Here is a 22,419-nt window from a genome sequence, read left to right on the forward strand (position 1 = left end):
GGGAGCTGTGTGTGTGGGGGGGATTAAGCTGGTATTCCCTGATTCCCGGGCATCTAATCACTACTAGAAAAATGGCACCGAGAAGTCGGGAATGAAGTGTCAGGGGTCCATGAGTCCTCGAGAGACCAGGTCAGGGCTGGGAGCTCTGGCCTCGCTCACTGGCGAAGGTAGCTGCAGTTGTCTGGAAGCAGAGAGACCTTCTACGGGAGACTTAAGCTTCGCCTCTGTAGGCGAAGGCCTTCTCCATGCTCCCCGTGGTGGTGCATGAACAGTCCTTGTTCCAAACTGGTTATGGGTTGTTCATGGTGGAAAATGAATGCGTACCCACTTCTCAAGGTGGACCAGAGATTAAATACCTTTTGCAGGGAGGAATGCCTGAGAAGGGAAGTAATTGGCTAAACCCTTCAGGTAGCCCACCAGCATGGAGAACTGTGTTCTGCCGATGTGACCTGTGTCGTGTTTCCTTCTGTGGGAAGTGTGGCACGTGTTCCAGGCTGGGAATCTGGCAGGAGCAGAGAGCTGTCTACCTCTTAGGTGTGTACCCGAGTTTCCGGGGATTCAGACCTGCTCCACCTTACTGAGTTCCCTGGAAAGGTCCACCATCCCACGTTTGTGACTAGGATGAAACTGGAGACTAGTTACTGATTTTGTTTAGTAACTAACTGTTGGGAGCTCTTGCTCTACTGGGAGACTGTTTCAAACTCTTAGTGTCTGGAACCTCATTCAACTAGTTTAAAATACAAACCTCTGGCTTTGCTTAGGAGAAGGCCCGAGATTAGAGTGATGTGTTAGCTTTTCGTGCTGCTGTGGACCAAGTACCTGCTGAGAAGCAGCTTAAGGGAGGAAAGGCTGATTTTGGCTTCCAGTTTGGGGGATACAGCCCATCATGATGGTGCTCCACTCACTTTCCTACTCATTCTGCCACCCCAGCCTGTGGACCACTCTGCCCGCATGTAGGGTGGGCCGTCCCTCTTTAGTTAATCTAATCTGCAAATTCTCTCAGATACTCCCAGAGGTCTTCAGCCAGGTGATTCTAGGCCCCGTCAAGCTGATTGACTGTTGGGATTAACCACATCACAGATGGGTTTCGGGATTAGCCCAGTTGGTAAGCACAGCTGCTGTGGGGCTGCCCCCCCCCCATCTCAAGATGGCAACCAGCAGCTGTGGATATGTCTGCTGGTGGAGGATGATTTTTCTGGATTCAGTTTGTGATCGTGTGCCTTCGTTGAGAAAGAGAGATGAAGAGATCCAGTAACAGCCCTGACTCCCACCGGTCTGTCTTCTGGGTCCCGACATGAAGTTTAGGTTTAAGGAGTGGTCCAGACATGTGAATAACTGTCCAGGCCTGGTCAAAGAGTGGTCTCACCCAGCACTGACCCAGTCTCCCTGCAGGGCGGTCTGACAAGCTGTCAGACCGTGGAGATCCTCTTTCCAGAATAGTCCCCCTCTGACTACACCGGGCTTTAGCCTTTGCCTTCCGAAATGAGATCCCCAGGGAAATCTCAATTCCCCATGATGTCTTGTTTCACAGTCTGACAGCCGAAGAGAGGGACTTGGTGTGTCTTCTCTGAATCTTTTTCCTGCCAGGCCTTCTACACCGCAACACTTCTTCCTCCTGGCTAGACAGTGGGGTTGCCAGGCTGATGGGTACAACTGTTAACGCCACGTTTGAATTTTGTCCTCTGAGTTGAAAAGAGACCAGTTATCTTCTTCAGTCTTTATATCTACTTTAAATTTTAGTTTATAGATTATTGATGATTGGTGATTGATTGTGTATGTGCGCATCCACGCCTTAACATGCATGCCAAGGTCAGAGGACAACCTGAGGGAGTCAGTTTTCTCTTTCCACCCTGTGTCTCAGAGATTATACTCTTGACTTCAGACTTTGCTGCAGGCCCCTTTACCTGCAGAGCCATCTTCTTGACCCAAACTGAGTATCTTATGAGTTTATTCATGTTTGTTTTATGGCTGTGTTTGTGTGTGTGTGTGTGTGTGTGTGTGTGAGTGTGTGCTTGTGTGTGTGAGTGTGTGCATGTGTGTGTGAGTGCATGTGTGTGTGTGAGTGTGTTTGTGTGTGTGTGCTTGTGTGTGTGAGTGTGCATGTGTGTGTGAGTGCATGTGTGTGAGTGTGTGCATGTGTGTGTTTGTGTGTGTGTGAGTGTGTGTGTGTGAGTGTGTGTGTGACAATCATTGCTGTTTGTAATTAGTCATTAGTCTTCTGACACCCCACCCCCACACGGAAGTCCTTTATTTTTAGAGTTCTGTTTATTATTCCTGTGGAGGGACAGATTTGTGCTACAGTGAACATGTGGAGGTCAGAGATTACTTGTGGGAGTCAGTTTTCCTCTGACACGTGGGTCCTAGGAATTAAACTCATGTGGTCCTTACCTTACCGGTAGATGCCTTTACCTGTTAAGCAACCTCACTGGCCCAAGGCGGTCTTTAGTTTTTATTTTCATTTTATCTGTATGGGTGTTTTGTCTGTGTGTATTTTAAGTGTACCATGTGCATGTAGTGGCTGAGGAGGAGAGAAGAGGGGGTCAGATCCCCTGAAACTGGAGTTCCAGGTGGTTGTAAACTGCCCTATATGTGCTGGGAACAACAACGGGGTCCTCTGGGAGAACAGGAAGTGCCGGACCATCTCTCTAGTCTGTTTTTATGGAATTAAGTCTGTCGGTGTTTTCCTTGAAGACCCAAGATTTTCTGCCTTGAACTAGCTACCCATCTGATACCAGTAATATATGACCAGACATGTTAGTCTGTAGATCATGTAAGAGTTAGGCTGAGGTGGCTGGACGCCAGGTCTCTAGGACACTTGGGTGTGTTGTGAGAAGCCTCAAGTCCTTAACAGAGCTGAGTGTCAGTATTTCTGGAGCTGCCCCTCACCTGCTGGGACTCAGGAGGTTGGAGGAAGGGTGGGTGGTATAGACCCACGGAGGTGGCATTTGATGAATGTCAAGTAGTGTGAGGTCACGAGTCTTTGGGGTGCTCCTCAGCTCACACGGGGTGGGATGGGCGTGGGGAGTGAAACGAGCCAGACGAACCGTTCTTTTCCTGAACCTGTGTGTTCTCTCTCCTGCAGCTGAAGAGATGGCGTTCGTGAAGAGTGGATGGTTACTTCGACAGAGTGAGTAGAAACATTTGACCGTCACCTCTAGTTAGTGCCCTCGCTGTGCAGTGCCTCTGGGAATCATTAGAGCTCTGTGGCGGTCTTTGTAAAAACACGGAACTGATAGAAACTAGGAAGCAAGGAGGGTCCCCTCCTTTTGTGCTTTATCAGTAATGGTTGGCTTGATGTGGCTGTGTGGGAAATGACCTGCCCTGTCTGGGACCCGAGAAGGATCAGTACAGAGACCTGCCTTGGTTGGGTGCAGGAGATTAGCAAATCTTTGTCTCCGGAGGAAACTCGGTTCTTGGGCTTGAGGTCCAGTCTCCTAGACATGGCTACTGTAAACCAGCTGTCGTGTCCTAGACTGCCACTTGAATGAATACCAAGCTGGTAGGCAGGGAGAGCCGGGTACTTCTCCCCCACCTGGATCGCTCGCTCCCTAGGTCTGTGGGTAGTCTTACCCAGAATAATCCTGGCCTTACCTGCCATCCCAGAGGGTGGCCCTAGACTTGAGGGCTACTTTCTCTTGAGTTTTATGCCTCCAACCTCCTGTGGATAGGGATGATAGGGCTGCCTTGCTCAGACTCGAGGACAAGTCCTTTGCCAGGACTCTTCTGGTTTTCTCCTTAGGCACAGTCAGGTCTGGAAGGTGAGATTGTTTTTAAGTTATCATTGTCAGTATTGTTTTATGTATATTTTCCCCATTCTGATGGAATGTTGTGAGGCCCATTTTTTTTAAAGATTTATTATATATAAGTACATTGTTGCTGTCTTCAGACACACCAGAAGAGGGCATCAGATCCCATTACAGATGGTTGTAAGCCACCATGTGGTTGCTGGGAATTGAACTCAGGACCTCTGGGAGAGCAATCAGTGCTCTTAACCGACTGAGCCGTCTCTCCAGCCTGCAAGGCCCAATCTTGTGTGGGCCTCGTGCAGGTATCCACAGCTGGAGAGCTCATGAGTACTGTGGCTATATTGTTTCCAGACAGCAGGCCTCTTCTCCACCCTTTGGTTTTAACATGGGTTCCTTCCCTTCTTCCTCCATGCTCCCTTGAAGGGGTATAGTCTTCGTTGGCAGCCTTCCAGTGGCCATACTGTTAAAGTGGGAGTGGCCAGGCCATGTCCATTTCCACGGCCAGCTCGGGTGGATTGCTTCCATTGATTCTGTGTGGGTGGATGGTGGATGGTGGATGGTGGATGGTTTCTTCTGTGCCTACTGCACACTGGACACACACACACACACACACACACACACACAGCCCTTGTTCTAACCCAAAGCCAACTCTCTCTGTTTGCCCCTAGGCACTATTCTGAAACGCTGGAAGAAGAATTGGTTTGACCTGTGGTCAGACGGTCACCTGATCTACTACGATGACCAGACTCGGCAGAGCATAGAGGATAAGGTCCACATGCCCGTGGACTGCATCAATATCCGCACGGGGCATGAGTGTCGGGGTAAGCTGTGCCCAAGACCGACACCCTACCTTCCTTAATGCATCTGCTTCACTGTCAAACTGGACTCTGTCCAGGCAGGGCAGCCACAGTGGGGCTTGGGCATTCACATCCTAAACATTATGATAGATAGATCCCACCCCACGTACACTGGAGTTAGGCCCAACCTGCATCACTTCATCCAGGGAGAAGGAACCAGACTGCTAGCCACCCCAAGAAAGGTGAGACCCCTCTTAGGTCATGCTGACTTTCTGATTTAGACGCTGCAATGTGTCTTGTCAGCTTCTTGGAAGCAGGATGCAGCACAGTGGATGCCGGGGCTCGCCGTCCTATCCTGCACTCATTTTACAGGGAGCAAATGGCATCTTCCTTTGCAGCCAGCGGTTGATCCCTTTGCCTCTGAGTTAGGCCCCAGGCTGTCTCCCATGCAGTGACGTACACTCACTTCTCTGGGCTGTTAGGTCTAAGAATGCATAAGGAAGCAAAACAAAACAAAAACAGACAGAAAGCCAAGCTAAGGACTAGTTCTCCATTCTGCTCGTTTCTCCCAGACATCCAGCCTCCAGATGGGAAGCCCAGAGACTGTCTGCTGCAGATCGTCTGCCGAGACGGGAAGACCATCAGTCTCTGTGCAGAGAGCACAGACGATTGCCTGTGAGTGCCGATCTCATTATGTGTTTAATTGACAGACTGTTTCCCTGCTCTAATTTCCTTTTGTTAACAGGGTAAGAGAGTCAGAGGAGAGAGTCTCCCTCCAGGCTGTGGCTCCGGGAGAAATGCAGCAGGGGCTTTTCTTGGACGTGTGTTTGTGTTTGTGTGTGTGTGTGTGTGTGTGTGTGTGTGTGTATGTGTGTGTGTGTGTATGTGTGTGTGTGTACATGTAAAGGAACACATGTGCCGTGGCAAGGGTGGAGGTCAGAAGGCAGTATTTGCCTTGGTCCTTGCCTTGAATCTTGTGTTTGAGACAGGGTCTTACTGACTTTTCATCCCATTTTCCCAGCCGTCCCAGGGATTCTTCTGTCTTTACTCTTCATATCTCCATAAGAGCACGGGATTATATAGCCTAGTGCTCCACATCGGAATTTCCTTTTACATGAGTTCTGGGGATTCAAACTCAGATCCTCGTGTTTTCTTAGTCAATGCTTTTACCCACTGAGCCATCTCCCAAGTCCCCTAGATTCTGATTTCTGTCCCTTCTGTTCAATCAGTGTGGTGGGTTTGAAAAAGAACGGGTCCCATAAGCTCATATATTTGAATATATATGTTTAGTCCTTAGGGTGTGTGGCACTATTTGAAAAGGATTAGGAGGTATGGCTTTGTTGGACAAATGTGTCACTGGGGGTGAGCTTTGAGGTCTCAAAAGCACATGCCAAGCACAGAGTCTCTCTGCCTATGGACTGAGATGGCGGTCTTAGCTGCTTTCCAGTGCCTGCCTGCATGCCACCATGTTCCTGGTCAAGATGATAATAGACTAAGCCTCTAAAACACACACACACACACACACACACACACACAGAGAGAGAGAGAGAGAGAGAGAGAGAGAGAGAGAGAGAGAGAGAGAGATCATTGTGTAGCCCTAGTTGGCCTGGAACTCACTATGGAGACTTCAAACTCAGCAGAGATTCATTATCTCTGTATCCCTATTGTTGGTATTAAAGGCATGTGCCACAATGTTTAAAAAGCTCTTTTAGGATTTATTTTTTAATTTTTATTAAGATTAAAGTGTGGTGTATGTGTGTGTGTGTGTGTGTGTGTGTGTGTGTGTGTGCACTCACGAATGCACATATGCAGGTCTCTTCAGAGGCCAAGAGCCAGTGTCAAAGTCCCCTGGAACTGGAGCTACAAATGGTGGCAATCTAACTGATAAGTGTCTAGATATCAAATGTTAGTCCTCCGGCTGGAGAGATGGCTCAGTGGTTAAGAGCACGGACTGCTTTCCCAGAGGTCCTGAGTTCAAATCCCAGCAACCACATGATGGTTCACAACCATCTGCAATGGGGTCCGATGCCCTCTTCTGGTGTGTCTGAAGACAGCTGCAGTGTACTCACATACATAAAATAAATAAATCTTAAAAAAAAAAAAGACAACATTGAATATCGGAGACCCAGTGTCTAAGTCCGTTCTGGTACCACAGACTGGGTAACTAAAGCCAGAGCGGGAGCCTCTGGGCCCTGTTAGTCAGAAGTAAGATCAGCTCCTCAGCGGGCCACTCCCTGGGTCTGTGGGAATCTTGCTTGCCTCTTCTCATCTTGCCCATACCAGGCATGCCGGACTGAGGACCTTACAGTTTGACCCCATTTTCGTTTGATTTCACGTGCAAAGACCCCATTTCTTGGTGAGCCACACTTAGCCGTGAGGAGGACCCTAACCTCAGTGTGTCTCTTGAAGGCACAGAGTTCAGTCCACAGTAACAGAGACCTCTGCGGAAAGGATGGGAAATGAACCTGGATTGTCTTCTGCAACCATCAATGAAGAGAAAGGGAATGTCTGTCTGTCTGTCTAACGAGATGGATGAATCCTTTGGCTGAACGGTTTATTGGGAACCATCATAAAGAAGTGTACAGGGAAAACAGGCCATATTGGGGAGCACCTCTCATTCCAGCATTTGAGCTTAGAGGTGGGAGGGTCACGAGTTCAAAGACAAAAGGGGCACAGAACAGCATGGACCAGTCTTTTCAATGGTTAAAATGTTGCCAACTTGACACAAGCTTGATACTAGAGAGGTGAGAGCCTCAATGGAGAAAGTGTCTCCCTAAGACTGGGCCGCATGCAAGCCTGTAGGGCACTTTCTTAATCAGTGATTTATGTTGGAGGTCCCAACTCATTGTGGGTGAGGCCATCCCTGGGCTGGTGGTCCTGGAATCTGTAAGAAGGCAGGCTGAGCAAGCCATGGAGAGCAAGCCAGTAAGCAGCATCCCTCCATGGCCTCTGCAACAGCTCCTGCCTCCAGGTTCCTGCTCTGCCTGAGTTTCTACCCCGCCTGCTTTGCATACTGAATATGGAAGTGTTTCCCAAGGTGCTTTTGCTCTTGGTGTTGTATCACAGCAGTAGTAATTCTAAGGCAGCTTGGCAATCAGAATCTCTTCGTATCATGGGAACATGGTGAAGCCATGAAGAGGGAAGCAGGGATTGAGTGTATTGGCGTGTCCCTGAATCCCCACGCTCGGTGGGCTGGGGTGGGAGGATCTTGTATTTGGGGTTAGCCTGGACTACGTAGTAGATTTCAAGCCAGTGTTGGCTGCTGATGGGACAACTTACAGAACATTGCACTTTTTCTTTTCCATGACAGGGTTTCTCTGTGTAACCCTGGCTGTCCTGCATCTTGCTCTATAGACCAGGCTAACCGCAAACTTAGAGATTTGCCTGCCTCTGCCTTCCGAGTCCTGGATTAAAGGCATGTACTTCCACTGCCTGACCACATTTATTTACATTTATTAAAGATAAAAATACCAAACTGTATGTATTATGTTTTAGATCGTATCTACTGTAAGACAGTTCTCTAAATATACATGTTTTCTAAGTCAGTGTCCTGAGCAAGAGATGATTTGGTGGTCTTAGGGTAAGGCCTGAAGTTTCATTTTATTTTGTTTATTTGGTATGGGTGGGGTGGTCTGAGACAGGGTCTTAATCCACCACACAGGTTGATAGTCCTCTTGTTTAAGCCTCCCAAGTGCTGGGATTAGGGACTAGCTGTCTCTCTTTATACAGAAGCCTTTCAGGGAATGCTGAGGCTTGTCTGAATTTAAGAATCACTGGAATGTTGGATTACCTCAGAGTACCCTGTTTTTCACTTTCTCCAGGGCATGGAAGTTTACACTGCAGGATTCCAGAACAAACACAGTAAGTTGCTCATGGTTGTTCCAGCCCTGTTTGTACATCCTGGGTCTGTGTAGCAAACTGGAGAGCAGGAGGCAGGAGGGGGAAATGGAAAGGGGGTGGCTTTCCTGTCCACACAGATTCCTGAGCAGAGCAGTGCAGGGTGCCTCGTGTTGACAGTGATCACGCCAGTTTTAGTAAGAAGCCCTTGTTGTGGTCTGATAGGAAACAGCCCCGTAGGCTCCCTTGCTTGAGTGCCTGGTTCACAGCTGGTGGAGTAGTTTGCAAGTTACAGAACCTGTAGGCGGAACCTCACGGAAGACAGTACTTCACCAGGGGTCACTGAGGTTTTGTCTTGAGCCCGATTTGACTTCTATTCAGTGTTGATCCTGGATGCAATGTGACCAGCTCCATCCTGTTCCTTCTACCTTGCCTCCCTGGTTGCTGCCATGCCTCCTCTGCCTGCCGCCACGCGCCATCCCCACCGTGATGGACTGTGTCCCTCTAGAATTATAAACCAGAACAAAGCTCTTGCCGAGCTTCCATCAGGTTATTTTGTCAGAGTATGAGAGAGTGACTAAGAGGACACCCTCCTCGGCCAGGAGTGGCAGTTCCAACCAACCAACCAACCAAACAAACAAACAGATCGCAGCCTCAAAAACCCAAGACCTTTCTTGTCCCTGTTGGTGGCCCTAATACTAATTTTGACCACAGGAGATAGAGAAACCATAAATCTCGTTGTATCCCTGGCAGTGCCTCTTGGTGCCCGAGACCTTTGTGGTCAGCATTTTCATTCTTAGGTGGAGTTCTATTTTTTCCAATATATTTATAGAAAAAAATAGAAAAGCAGATAAGGCTTAGAGAAGAATTTGTACCGGTGGGAAGTCAAAAGCTCAGGGTCCACGGCCTTTGTTGGCCAGAGATACTTTTCCTCAGAGCTCAGTCTATACTCCTTTCTTTCACGAACAGCCATGGAAATTAGTATCAACGATCCACGCAGTTAGCAAAAACCCAGTGCAATTATGCGTGTGGATTTTTTTGAGTTTTTTTTCTTCCCCTTTTCACTGGGGTATTTTGAATTTCAGAAGATCATGTTCCTGGTACATATCTGTTTGTGACCAGATGGACTGATAAGGGTAGTAACGTTTGCTCTATGAGGCATTGGCAGCAGGGCCTCCACATACCCTCCTGCGCCTGGAGTGCTCCTCTCTGGCTTGGGGCTGAGCCAGGATTGGCTGCTAAACTCAGAGGGTGCTTTAGTCGGCTGTAGGTTGCCCCTGGACCAGCAGGAGCGGCCCTTCGTGATCTTAGCTCTCTTGTCTCACACAGGCTTATGTTGGCTCCGCAATCCTGTCTGAAGAGACTGCAGTGGCCGCGTCGCCGCCTCCCTACGCAGCCTATGCTACACCGACCCCTGAGGTAGGGAGGTCTGAGCAGAGAGCATACAAATGGGGGATGGTGGGGACTCTCTGCTGCTTTTCCATTTCTGCTTTCTTCTGTTTTTGGTTGCAGTTTTGATCTTAATCTTAAGTCAGTCTCAGGGAAATAAGAAACACACTAATTCTTCCCCCTTTATCACAAAGTATTCCTCTTTGCTCAGATGGCGTAAAGCAACTCTTGGAGCTGGTGTTGTGGCCCAGTTGATGGAGCATTTGCTAAGCCTAGCGAGCTGGAGGTTGTGGTCCCCAGCACGGCATAAACTGGGGGTGGGGACACACAACTCTCAGTGCTTGGAAAGTAGGGGCAGGGCAATTAGGAGATCAAGATCCTTCTTGGCTACTCAGGAGGCCAGCTCACTCTTGAAAGTCTGTCTCAAAATAAACAAAAAACCTAGTGTGTGTGTGTGTGTCATTTGTTATTGAGAGATTGAACTCAAGGCTTCACATATGCTAGGCAAGTTCTTTACCACTGAGCTATTTCACCCACTGTTTATAAATTTATTAATTAAGATATATACACATATTTACATATATATTAACATTAATATATGTATATATTAGTGTGCCTGTGCACGTGCGTGTGTACACGTGTGTGTGTGTGCGCGTGCGTATGCATGCATGCGTGCATGTAGTGCCTACATGTACATTGCACAGGTAGAGGTCAGAGGATAACTTGAGAGTTGGCTCTCTCTGTGAGTCCTGCGGATTAAACTCGGGGGTTGTCAGGCTTGGTGCTAAGCACCTTTATCCACTGAGCCATCTGGCCAGCCCCAAATCCGTTTATCTGTGTTAACTGCAAAACCTCGCAAGGTTTTTGACCAAAGCTGCCATAAGCCACTGCATCACGTTTAGAGAGAAGTCTCTTTCGCTGTCCTGAGCTTCGTGGGCTATTCTGTTTGTCTCTGCTTTTATTCTTGGCTTTCTTTAGGTGGTGGTGGTGGTGGTTGTTGGTTTTGTCAGCGTTTTACAGTTTTCAGCATAATAATAGATCACATTTATTAGATCTATAAGTATTCTATTATCTTCAAGTGGTTGTATATAACTGTCTATTTTTAAAAGATATAATTTTATGTGTAGGAATGTTTTGCCTGCAAGTAGAGCACCACACACATGCAGTACCCACCGAGGCCAGGAGAGGGCATCAGATCCCCTACACTGGAGTTAAGGGAAGCTGCGAGCCTCCATGTGGGTGCTGTAAACTTTCAATTTCTCAAACTCTGGGATTACAGGTGTGCAGCACCACACCCTGGCTATTTCCAGAATTTATATTCTTTGTATATGCATTATACTGATTTTTTTCTTATAATTTTTAAAATTTTGGGGAGTTACTAATTTATTTTCATTTAGATCAGTTCATTTCATAATTGCTAACTGAAAGATTTTTATAATAATTACTTTAAAATCCTTTCCAAAGGGCCAGGTGTTACACTGCACATCTTTAATCCCAGCAGTCGGGAGGCAGAATCAGGCAGATCTCCATGAGTTTGAGGTCAGCCTGGTTTACAGATCAAGTTCTAAGACTGCCAGGGCTTAGAACCCTTAGAGAAACCCTTTCTCAAGAAAAAAGAAAACCTTTCCCAAGCTGAATGTGGTGGTGCACAACTTTAAACTTAGTACTCAGAAGGAGGAAACCCGTGGATCTTTGTGAGTTTGTGGTCAGCCTTACCTACATAGAGAGTCCTAGACCAACTAGTAAACTAAGGAAAAAAAATCTTTTCCGTAAGAGATACTGTCTCAAGGAAATAAGGTGAGTGGGGGTGGGGGTGGGGGGAGCGCAACAGTGTACGTGTGCGCATGCACATGCCCCTGGTGTCCGCTTGTGGCCTCTGAATGTATGCACGGGCGTGTATGCCTTCTATACATGTACATTTGTACCCACACCCATACACTGCACAAAGACCACTCATATATACAGTGGCGCTCAACACACAAGTCCTTTCTAGATAATTCTAGCATCTTTCACCCTCAGGTGCTGGGTTGGAACCCAGCCTTTCTGCCATGCCCAGCAAGCTCCGCCCACTGAGCTACACCCCTGCATCTATGAGGTCTCAATGTGGGCGTTATTCTGTGTCCTTTTGTTTGTGATCTCGGCTGCTTGAGCTAAAAGTGATTTTGGTCAGAACCTTGATATGTTAAACACAGCGAGACTCGGATCTTGCCAGGTCGAAGTCCAGATTCTCAGGCCACAGCCAGGGCTGGGACCTAAGGCTCAGGAGTTTAGGTTTTCTCTGAGTCTTCTCAGAGCACCTTGCTGGGAAGAGAGGACTCCCAGTTACTGCATACATACTGATGGATGTATGCAGCGTGGCCAGCAGACCCACTCCCCACCGGGCCTTCAGTGGTTCCTCGGGGGTGAGAAGGGCAATTGCTTCTGCTCGGCAGTCATGGATTCCGGCTCACTCGTGGTCTGTTGCATGGTAGAGTGGGTGCCTTGTTATCTGGCAGGGATGAAACCGCCTGCCTCGCCTGCACCCTTTTCTGTCTGCGCTCTAAGGGAGCAGGGGAGGCTTGCTGTAGCTGTTGTAGTTGTAGTTGAGGCTGTTGTAGAGCACGGTGGTTAGGGCTTCCACCTCTGAGCTTTGGGGGGTGGAATAGGGTGTTCTTGCAGCCAGGTCTTAGTGTTTGCAGAGTGGAGCAGTTATTGGCTCTTCAGGCAGAGGGAGCAAACTTTTCCCGGCCCCTCCACCCCTTTTCTGTCTGTACTCATTGTGATTTCTGAGTCTCCATTATCCAATCTAGGATATGTCACAGCACACCTGTGGAGGTCGGGGGACACCTATGCATGTATGCATGTATATGTGTGTACATGTATATATGGATATATATGTGTATACATGTATACGTGTATATATGTGTGTGTATGTATGAGTGCGTGTATGTATGTGTGCATGTATGTATGTATACATGTATGTATGTATGTATGTATATAAATATGTATGTATCATCACATCATTTCTCATCTCCCCTTTCCTCCTCCCAGTACCTCCCATGCGTGTCACCCCTCTCCATCCCCACGCACCAATTATGTGTTCATTTCATAATTGCTGACAGAGGATGGTTTTTAGGACTCCACCCACCCCTTCCACTTCGTGAGTGTCAGGGACACAAAGCATGTCATCAGGCTAGGTGGCAAGTGCCTTTACCCACTGAGCCATCCCACCAGCCCCTCCCTCAAAATTGTATTTCTCATGGAACCTTCTTTCCTTCCAGGTCTACGGCTATGGTCCATACAGTGGCGCGTACCCAGCAGGAACTCAAGTTGTCTATGCCGCCAACGGGCAGGCGTATGCAGTGCCATACCAGTACCCATATGCAGGTAACTCACGCTGGCTGCTGCTCTTGGCCTCCACATATGGTGGGGGCAGAGAGGAGCCTTAATTTTCAGTTTGAGGTTAAATGAGCTGCACTTTCTCACTGGAGAATCCAAATCACTTTGCCACTCTGATTTTTGCGTAGTTCTCTTCAGTCTTTTGGGGTTTTATATACCTTTACAGTGCTAGAACAATTGTTATTTAAAACTATTGCATTTTTATTGACTTTGTGTGCATGGGTACACATATGTGTGTGGGCACATGTATGTCACAGCTCATGAAGGAAGGCCAGAGGACAATTCAAGGGAGTCAGTTGTCTCCTAACACTGTGTGAGTCCCAGAGATTGAACTCGGGTTGTCAGATTGGCAGAAACTCTCCGAGCTCCACTGAATCATCTCTTCAGCCCAGCTTTTGATTATTTAAGGTTTTAATAATCTTTATTTAAAATATAATCAAATACACCTTAGTTGCTTACATTTTCTGTATGTCATTCAATTTAAACAGTTTTTTAAAGATTTATTTTTCATTGTGTGTACGTGTCGATAGGTATGTACACATAAGTGTAAGTGCCTGTCAGGGTCCGATGCCTGGGACTGGAGTTCCTCATGGCTGTGTCTTATAGGTGCTGGGAACTGAACCAGGGTTCTCTGGGAGAGCAGCAAGCGGTGTTAACTGCTGAGCCGTCTCTCCAGCCCCCTTGCCATTCAGTCTTTAACACTAGAAGCCTATGAAATGAAGTAGCTCTCCTTAGCAGATGCCTTGGGCATCTCTCACAAACTTGGGCATTCCCTCCATAGCTCCACACAATGGCCTCCCAGAGCTACATACAGAGAATGGAATCAGAGAGGGAGGGAGAGAGAGAGAGAGACAAAGAGAGACAGAGACAGAGATCACAGGCAGCAATGCCACAGGGGCAGAACCCTAACACTGTCTCCTCACTGTGCCCCATTTTCTACCTTTTGGAATGGTAATATATATCCTGTGTTATTATAGATTGGTAGTGTGTAACTGGTTTTTTGTTTTTTTTTATTTTATTTTACAAGGGCTTATGGTTAGGAGATTGCCTGGAGTCTCTGAAGAGACTTTAGACTTTGTCATTTTAAACAGCGTTGAGACTGAAAGACTTTGGGGACTTTTGAAGTTGGACATAATGAGGGATACATTATGTCTGTGAGGCGATGGGAACCAGGAGTGACATGTGGTTCAAATGAGATGTCCCTTTATCCTCAGGCGGTTGGTTCCCAGTTGGTGGCACTGTTTAGGGAGGATTAGGAATTGTGGCCTTGTTAGAGAAAATCCACCACTGGGGTGAGGCTTGAGGTTTTAAAAGCCTCATACATACGTACCTGGCAGGGGCAGTACCATGATCATGATCATGGTTTTCCCAGGGTGAGGCTTGTCCATTGTACTCCGGATGTGACGACCCCTGTGATTTCCCCAAATGTGGAAAACTCCACTGTATAATCTGTGCTGAGGGACTGCATTTGTACTCTAACCTGGAGAGGGAGAGGAGGAAGAGGAAAAGCCTCAAACCATTCCTATTCCCTCTGCGTTTCTTGCTCTCATTTTGAGATGTGAACTCTCTGATATTCCCAGTTCTTGTCACGTTTTCCTGCTGTGAAGGGACAGACTCGAATCCCTCTGGATCCATAAACTCAAATGAATGAATCCTTCCTTCTCTAAGTCGAGCTGGCAGTGGTGTTTTATCATGGCAACAGGAAAGTAACTAAGACAGGACTTGGCTATATTAAGACCGACTTGGTGACCTTCTCCGTATGTCACATGCATCACCACAGGACACCAGGCAGAATTGACATCAAAGGTGCTTGTAAAAAGGCTGAGATGGGTTTGGTGAGACAGTTCAATGGAGCATGCCCAATATGCACAAATATATATATATATATATGTATAATATATATTATATAATACATATTAAAGTTTTAAGGTGACAGAGCTTCAGATAGGTGTCTATAGTGTGCTAGCTAAAACTTCTTAAGCCTGTAAGAAACCCACTTATCATTTCCATGGTTTCTTGTGAGAAGAGTTCTCCCCTAGCCCATTTATTTGAACATGTGTGGGTAAAGCACACATGGCCGAGGGGGCCCGAGAATCCCCAAGAGCTGGAGTCCCAGGCAGTTGTGAACCCATCAACCCGAATACCGGAACCTGGACTCAGGTACTTTACGAAGCCAGTGTGCACCGTGAAGCACAGAGGCCTCTGTCAGATCCACCCTCTCTGAATAACACTCTAAGTTACACAAGAGCTCTAGCTTCTTTCTGCAGGGCACAATGAAGACATTTCTACCTTGTTGATAACACTGCCATTGGGCTTCATGGTGACTCATTATAAGTCAGAGTCAGGGACTGGTGACTGACGGTTTAATCTGCTTCCTCCTCTCATTAATCTCTTGGGCTTCCTTAATTAATCTCCAGTAGATCTCTCACTATTATATATGTGAGGCTCTTGCTAACGGTCCAGCCTAAAGTGCTTTAATGGGACTGTGTTATTCAAACAGTGCAGCCATTAGGGCAGTGGAGGAGGAGACAGAAGAGGAAGCAGAGGCAGAGGCAGAGGCAGAAGCAGGGCAGGGAAAGGGTGAGGAGGCAGAGGTGGAGGTTGGGGGCAGAGGAAGTAGAGGAGGCACAGGCTGGCTGGCTGAGGTACCGTGGGAGGAAGTGTAGTTCAGAGTTCTCCAGGTTACAGCACAGGCAGGCACATTTGTACCTACATGTGACACATTCTTGCAATTTGGACAAGAAGATTTTCCCCAGATGCTCTTCTGGATTTTTTGGAACTCACATAATTCATTCTGCAAAAACCCTAGGGATGTGCCGTTCTTGGCTGTAGATTAAGGACATGAAGTGTCTCTCAGCACCTCAGCGCCAGGGGCATGCACAATGAATTCTTTGCACTCTTTGGCTATACCTTTGACGTTGGAACATTTGAAGTTTCCAGATATCCTCAGTGGGTTTCTCCTTTAGTGTGTATCTGCTGAAGAAGTGGCTGTGTGTGCTTTTAAGTTGGGGGTGTGGAGAGGAAGATGTACCCAGCTCACACTGTGAGTGAGACGTCTGTTTCTAATATTTTAGTTTGGGTATGACTGTAGTCTTAAGAGTCTGTAATGGGGGTTTGGGGTTTAGCTCAGTGGTAGAGCGCTTGCCTAGCAAGCGCAAGGCCCTGGGTTCGGTCCTCAGATCCAGGAAAAAAAAAGAGAGTCTGTAACAAAGTCAGGGCAGTGACCCCCACACTCCCAAAGTAAATGCTCAAGAGAGACCTGTTTCGACCTTAGACCTTCACTAGTGTGTGCTAGTTGGCTCCCAAGAAGGGGTTGTGTAGCCAGCTAGGAGGGGAAGAGATGCTACCAAACACTGCATGAGTGGAGTACGTAGTGAACCTCGTTATTTTGTGTACTAACTCAATGTACGGTTAAGTGGGATGTAGCGCTGCTCACCTTTACTCCAGCACCTCAGAGGCAGAGGCAAGCGGATCCGTGAGTTTCAGGGCAGTCCAGTGTACATAGTGAGTTCCAGACCACTTGGGATGCACAGTTAGACTGTCTCAAACAACAAACAAAACAAAACAAAACACAAAAAGTCCCAGCCAACCAAAAAGAAAATTCAGGACACCCACTTTAAGGATCAAGAGTGATTTTTCTCATGATATTTTTTTCCTTCTGGTGACATCCTCAGATACTTGTCACAACTGAGGAAGCGCAGTGTGGTGACACAGAAGGGGATGTAGGTATACGTCTACCCACTTTGTACTTCACAGGAAGCAAACTTCAGATGGTGAGACATCAGTGTGGCTGTCATAGCCCCCACGTGCTAAGACGGCAGGTGTGAGCCACCATGCTTGCTGCTGATTCATCTCCAAGCAGACTTTCCCTGGTGCTCCCGCATTCTTCCCGTTTGTCTGTCATCCCAGCAAGGGTGGCGTGGAGGGCTGCCATGGAAATCCGAGGCAGGCTTCCGTAGCTTTCTCTGTGCTCTAAACTTTGCCCTGCGACCTCTCTGTGAGTTCTCAGATGGCGTTTGTAAGGTTCCAGGTCCCCTCGCTGTCTCCCTCACTCTCTGCTCCAGAAACCAGGCCCGACCCTGCAGCCCTCTCCAGAGTAAGATAAGCGGCCTGTGATGTAACCGTGCAGTGTTTATCCTGTGGAGCTGGGGTAAAGATCATCACCCAGGTGCTTTGGTCAGATTACGTAAGCTTTATTTTTTTGTCAGACAAGGCTATCTCTCTCTAAAGCAAGGTTTAATAAAATAGCGTCAAACATAAAAGACTATGGGTTTATATAGCTCAAACAAACACACACCCGCAACACTAGGAGGTTTTCAAGGGTTGGGAGGTTTCCAGAGGAATTTTGCTTATGTGGGAACTTGACTGCATATTTCAGAATTATTTACCAGAACACCTTATCAGGGTGGAGGTGGGGGTATAGTACGTGGAACACGTCAAATTCCAGAAAATGAGTCAAGACCTGCTCAAATCCAAGGTTTATAGAAAACAGGAATAAACTTGTTTTGGCCTTGTCACAAGATGGCCTTTAATCTTAAGATGGAGTCAGGCAGGCCTCCGGGCAGCTCTTCTAAACAGTCAAGTGCTTTCCTCTCCTTGGCAGGCGTGGGTCTGCCTCCCTCCGAATTCCAAGGCAGGTTTCCATTTTCTTCCTTATCGGTGTTTCTCTGGCTTTTTCGGGTAGGCTGGGTCACCCTGTATGGATTCCTCCACCCCCTGGAAACCTGTGAGTAAGAAGCTGAAAGCACTGAAGGCATTCTCCTCGGTGGTCACGAGGTCATATTTGTTATTTTTCTATTGCTGCGATGAAACACTGTGACCAAGGCAACTTACAGAAGAAAGTTCATTGAGGCTTACAGTCACAGAGAGTGAGTCCCTGACTGTCATGGAAGGGTGCAGGCAGGCATGGTCCTGGAACAGTAGCTGAGAACTTCCAGCCTTATGTGCAAGTAGGAGGCAAAGAGAGACAGAGAGAGGTAGGGAAGGAAACGGGGAGAGGAAGAGCGCTAACTGGGAATGGTGTGGGCTTTTGAAATCTTAAATCCCACCCCTGGTGACACATCTCCTTCAATAAGATCACACCTTCTAATTCTTCCCAAACAGTTCAACCCCCCCCCCCCAGGATGGAGTATTTAAATATGTGATCCCATGGGGGCATTCTCATCCGAACCACCACACTCCTCTAATAAAGTTCTTCTGAAGGATGATCAACTTCCTCTCTGCAAGCTTGTACCGTCCTCTTGTCTTTTAGACAGACTCTCGCTGGGTATCCCTGGCTGGCCTGAAACTCACCGTGTAGACCAGGCTGGCCCTTCTCACTGCCTCCTACTCACTGGGATTAAAGGTGTGCACCACCATGCCAGGTCTTATGCACATCTTTTAAAAAATTATTTAACAAGCATGAGTGCTTGGCTGTGTGTGTGTGTACCAAGTGCACCCTTGGGACTTGGAGAGATCAGAAGAGGGCATTGGATCCCTGAAGCTATAGTTACTGGTGCTTGAGAGGGAACGTGTGCATGCCAGCTTCTCTGCAAGAGCAACAAGAAGTCCAGCCCCCCACATATTGTCTTTGATAAATTGCAACAGTGTCTACCTTAGCATATGTATGGCGGCCTTGGAAAGGATTGGGTTGAACTCACTGAAGCCACCTGTTAACACTTTTCTGAAGGACCTTGAAAGCCAAATAGTGAACAAGCTGGTGACATGGAGATTAGATACAGCGTCTATGTTAAGGACACCATCTTTTCAGTGAACGTTGGACTTCCAAATTACATCTTAAAAGATCTCCTTTCTCTTCTTTTGTAGGAGTTTATGGACAACAGCCTGCCAACCAAGTCATCATCCGTGAACGGTACCGAGACAGTGACAGTGACCTGGCCCTGGGCATGCTTGCTGGGGCAGCCACAGGCATGGCCCTGGGCTCTCTGTTCTGGGTCTTCTAGAGCCTTCAGCATTTTCTGTGCATAGCTTCAGTTAGTCCTGTGTGCAATAATTTGATTTGCAGGGCATTTCTGTTTGTGACAAGTGTCTTTCATAATAATTTAAATAGTTCTTTTGAAGATGGTAATCTAATAACTGTGATTGACCTGGATGGTACCACAAAGAAAGCCCGAGGTATGCTGTGAGCGAGAGCCCGAGTCCTTCCGGGTACCAACTTCCATCAAGTCTTTCTTAGGGACTCTTGGATGGCTTTGTAAACACACCATCTAAAAGGGCATTTTCCGTTCAGTTAGGCTCAGTGTTGAATTGAGGGGTGGCTTTCCTTGCTATGCCAACAACAATAATGGCAACGGAAGAGGATGTGTGTGAGTGTGGGGAGGAGAGTTGTAGCTTCTTTAACTGTGGAATCTCACTCCAGACCCCGGCTGCATGTTACCCTAGGAGCTGTGGGCTGGTGGCTCCTGCAGGACTGTGATGTGAGGACCCCATAACCTACCCCTTGGAGCTCCCAGATACCGGCAGGATCTGCTCAGGATGCAGAGGGCCACCCCTTCCCTTTAATTATGCTCCAGGAATCTGCCCAGTTTTACATTCTTGTTATTCTTCTGTTTGCTTTTCCCGGGGATGACTGGAAACTGTCTGGAGTTAGGAATTGATTTGAGCCTCAGAATTCGAGCCTCTCCTTTTAAGCCCTGCTGGATAAAGAAGTGAGTGCCAGTGGTGGGAGTTACACTGGGAGCTGCCTGGTGATATGTTTTCAGTGTCTGCTTTAGGCGTATTGATTGCCAGCCCAGTCTGCAGAGAGCCTATAGAGCCTATTTTTCTACTTGTAAAGAAAGTATAGTGAGGGGAATTGGGGAGAGCCTTACTTGGAATGTTCCTGCCTCAGGCCTTCTGGGACCCAAGCTTCACGGGATGCTCTTTAACTCCTGGTGAGGCTCTTCCTCGGCAGGCAGTGGTTGGGAGGCCCCGTGGGTGTCCAGAGAGACTCAGGTTTTGAGTGAGAAATGGGGATTGGGTAGAGACCATCTCAGGGATTCGTTCTAATCCCTCATGTTAGTGGGGATCCAGCCTTGTTCTCAGTCCTGACCGCCTCACAGCAGAAGAGCTTAAAACATTTCTAGTCCCCAAACGTGTGACACTCTGGGAAACTCACAATCTGGATTTCTGACAAAAATTTATATTTCCAACATTAGAGAATACACATTCCACATATTTAAAATTTCTGTTCTTTCATGTTTTAAAGCTCCCAGTTCCAGCCGTGTGCCTGCCATGGTTTTAGTTTCAAATAGTACCCTGTCCCAAAGATGGGGCAGCACAGTGAAGGTCCCGCCCTCTACATTGCATAGTCCTGTTTCTCCAGAGTGCTTTCCCAAAGGAAACACGCATTCTGACTGTGCCCAGCCCTGAGCATGCGTGCTGTCTTGCCGTACTGATAGGCAGGTCTCTTGGTCAGTTCAAGTCCTCAGCCGATCTCCGTGTCAGACAGTTGCCCAGTAGATGAGGTGGTGCCCACAGTGCTTTCTCGCTACTCCTTGGAGACCTGTTGACACAGCTCGTACAGCATTGCTTTAATAAGTAGGACGCGGATTTTAACAGCCTGTGCTGTAAGACTGCCATTTACTCACAACGTCCCCATTTGTAAAGCTCCATGCATTACATACAAAACACTAAAACCACTGTTTAGTGTTGCACAGGGATTTTAATTTTGAAGTTAGTTACTGGGATTCCTTAAACCATAGAGTATTGAGTCATGTCCCTGAAGTACTTTTGAAACAGAATTATCTCCTGCTGTCCCATGGGTGTGCCATGCCTAGCGCCTGACCCCAGTAGGGCCAGCTGTACCAGGCAGCCATTGCTGAGCCTGATCATTTCCTGTCACCAGTTACTTTGTGGCATACCCAGTAGGGAATATTTTCCCAGGCATCTCATTTTCTCAGCCCCGAGCCTCATAGACGACGTCCTTTCGATGGTTTTGCAGCGTGGTTTTGTACCTCAGTGAGTCATGAAATTCATGAGTTGGAGGGAACTACTTGTCTGATGTTGAGGAACTCTTCTCCTCCGTGGAGACTTATAAATAATGATGCTGGGCTGGAAGAGGCTGGCTGCTGACAGGGTTGTGGCTGACTTCATTGTTCTTTTAGTTCTTTGAGTCAAGAACTTTTCATATGTAAGGAAAGCCCGAGGCTTCCTCAGATCATCCCTTGCCAAGAGGGCTCGTCTTAGGTCGCTAGTGCCCACAGTAGCCTTCTGGAGTGTAGCAAGTTCCTGTGTTTGAGACAGAATGGTTCAGACTTATTTTCTACATGTGTTGTTGATCCTATGTAACCTCTCATTTCGCCTTCTAGTCTATGTAGGCGAAAGGCAGAGAATGCAGGCAGTCTTCTTTGTGATTGCTTCTGCTGTTCTGTTGTGTCTACAGAGCCCATTTTCTCCCTGATTATGCATATGGTATGTTTATAAGTGGACTTGTTAAAACATTAAATGATCATTAACCTTAAACTGTGTCTCATTGTGATTTCTGTTGTACGTTTAAATTATTCTGAGGTGGCTGGAGAGATAGTCAAGAGCCTGCCATAAAATCACGAGGATCTGAGGTCAGAGATGAGAGGTGGGTGTGGCTACAGACATCTGCGATCATAGAACTTGGAGCTTGGAGAAAGGTTAGCCCCCAGAGTGCCAGTCTTCTATCCAATTGGTGAGCTCTGTTGTCAGCAGTAAAAATTCCACTTAAGGGGTTGGGGATTTAGCTCAGTGGTAGAGCGCTTGCCTAGCAAGCGCAAGGCCCTGGGTTTGGTCCCCAGCTCCGAAAAAAAGAAAAGAAAAAAAAAATTCCACTTATTCAGGATTTTAGGTGTTAGAGATGTGCAGTCGCTTTAGAAGAAGAAACTCACAATTCTTTTAAGGCTTACTTTTATTTCGGTTTATATTTCAGATAGGGTCATGTATCCCTGACTGATAGCTGCCTGGAACTTGCTATGTAGATCAGGCTGGCCTTGAACTCACGGAGATGCACCTGCCTGAGTACTGGAATTACAGATGTTTGCCACAAAGCCTGGGGCATTATTTTCAATATGTGTATTTGTGCATGTATGGGTACAAGAATATAGGTGTCTGCTGAGGACAGCAGGATTAGATTCCCTGGAACTAGAATTACAGCCAGTTGTGAGCTGCCTAATGCCATGTAGGAGTTGAGCTCAAGTCTTCCACAAGAGCAGTACATGTTCTTAACCAATGAACCACCTCTTCAGCTCCCAACCCACTAATTCTTATAATAGTTGCAAGTGAAGTTTGGTTCGAGTTACAGCTGTTGAGGCTGAGGCTCAAAAGCT

At 47.3% G+C, this 22,419-nt stretch overlaps 1 protein-coding gene and 1 non-coding gene across 3 annotated transcripts in view; both read left to right on the top strand.

Moving 5' to 3' along the window:
- Positions 1–21,589, top strand: part of Plekhb2 (pleckstrin homology domain containing B2) — a 32,650-nt gene extending 11,061 nt beyond the window's left edge. The window contains exons 2-8 of one of the 2 annotated variants that reach the window (NM_001106899.1): positions 3,083–3,127; positions 4,415–4,567; positions 5,116–5,218; positions 8,365–8,404; positions 9,710–9,799; positions 13,030–13,135; positions 18,953–21,585. In NM_001106899.1, coding sequence (NP_001100369.1) covers positions 3,091–3,127; positions 4,415–4,567; positions 5,116–5,218; positions 8,365–8,404; positions 9,710–9,799; positions 13,030–13,135; positions 18,953–19,089 — 666 coding nt within the window. In that variant the 5' untranslated portion in view covers positions 3,083–3,090 and the 3' untranslated portion in view covers positions 19,090–21,585. Of the gene's footprint in view, positions 1–3,082; positions 3,128–4,414; positions 4,568–5,115; positions 5,219–8,364; positions 8,405–9,709; positions 9,800–13,029; positions 13,136–18,952 lie in introns of both variants that reach the window. The other variant, XM_017596338.3, reaches the window with a different exon arrangement.
- LOC120094916 (U1 spliceosomal RNA) lies at positions 14,470–14,630 on the top strand. Its single transcript, XR_005489605.1, has one exon. It is a non-coding gene; the product is annotated as a U1 spliceosomal RNA (small nuclear RNA).
- Positions 21,590–22,419: the final 830 nt, after the last annotated feature.

Source organism: Rattus norvegicus, chromosome 9 (assembly GCF_036323735.1).
Source record: "Rattus norvegicus strain BN/NHsdMcwi chromosome 9, GRCr8, whole genome shotgun sequence".
NCBI lineage: Eukaryota > Metazoa > Chordata > Mammalia > Rodentia > Muridae > Rattus > Rattus norvegicus.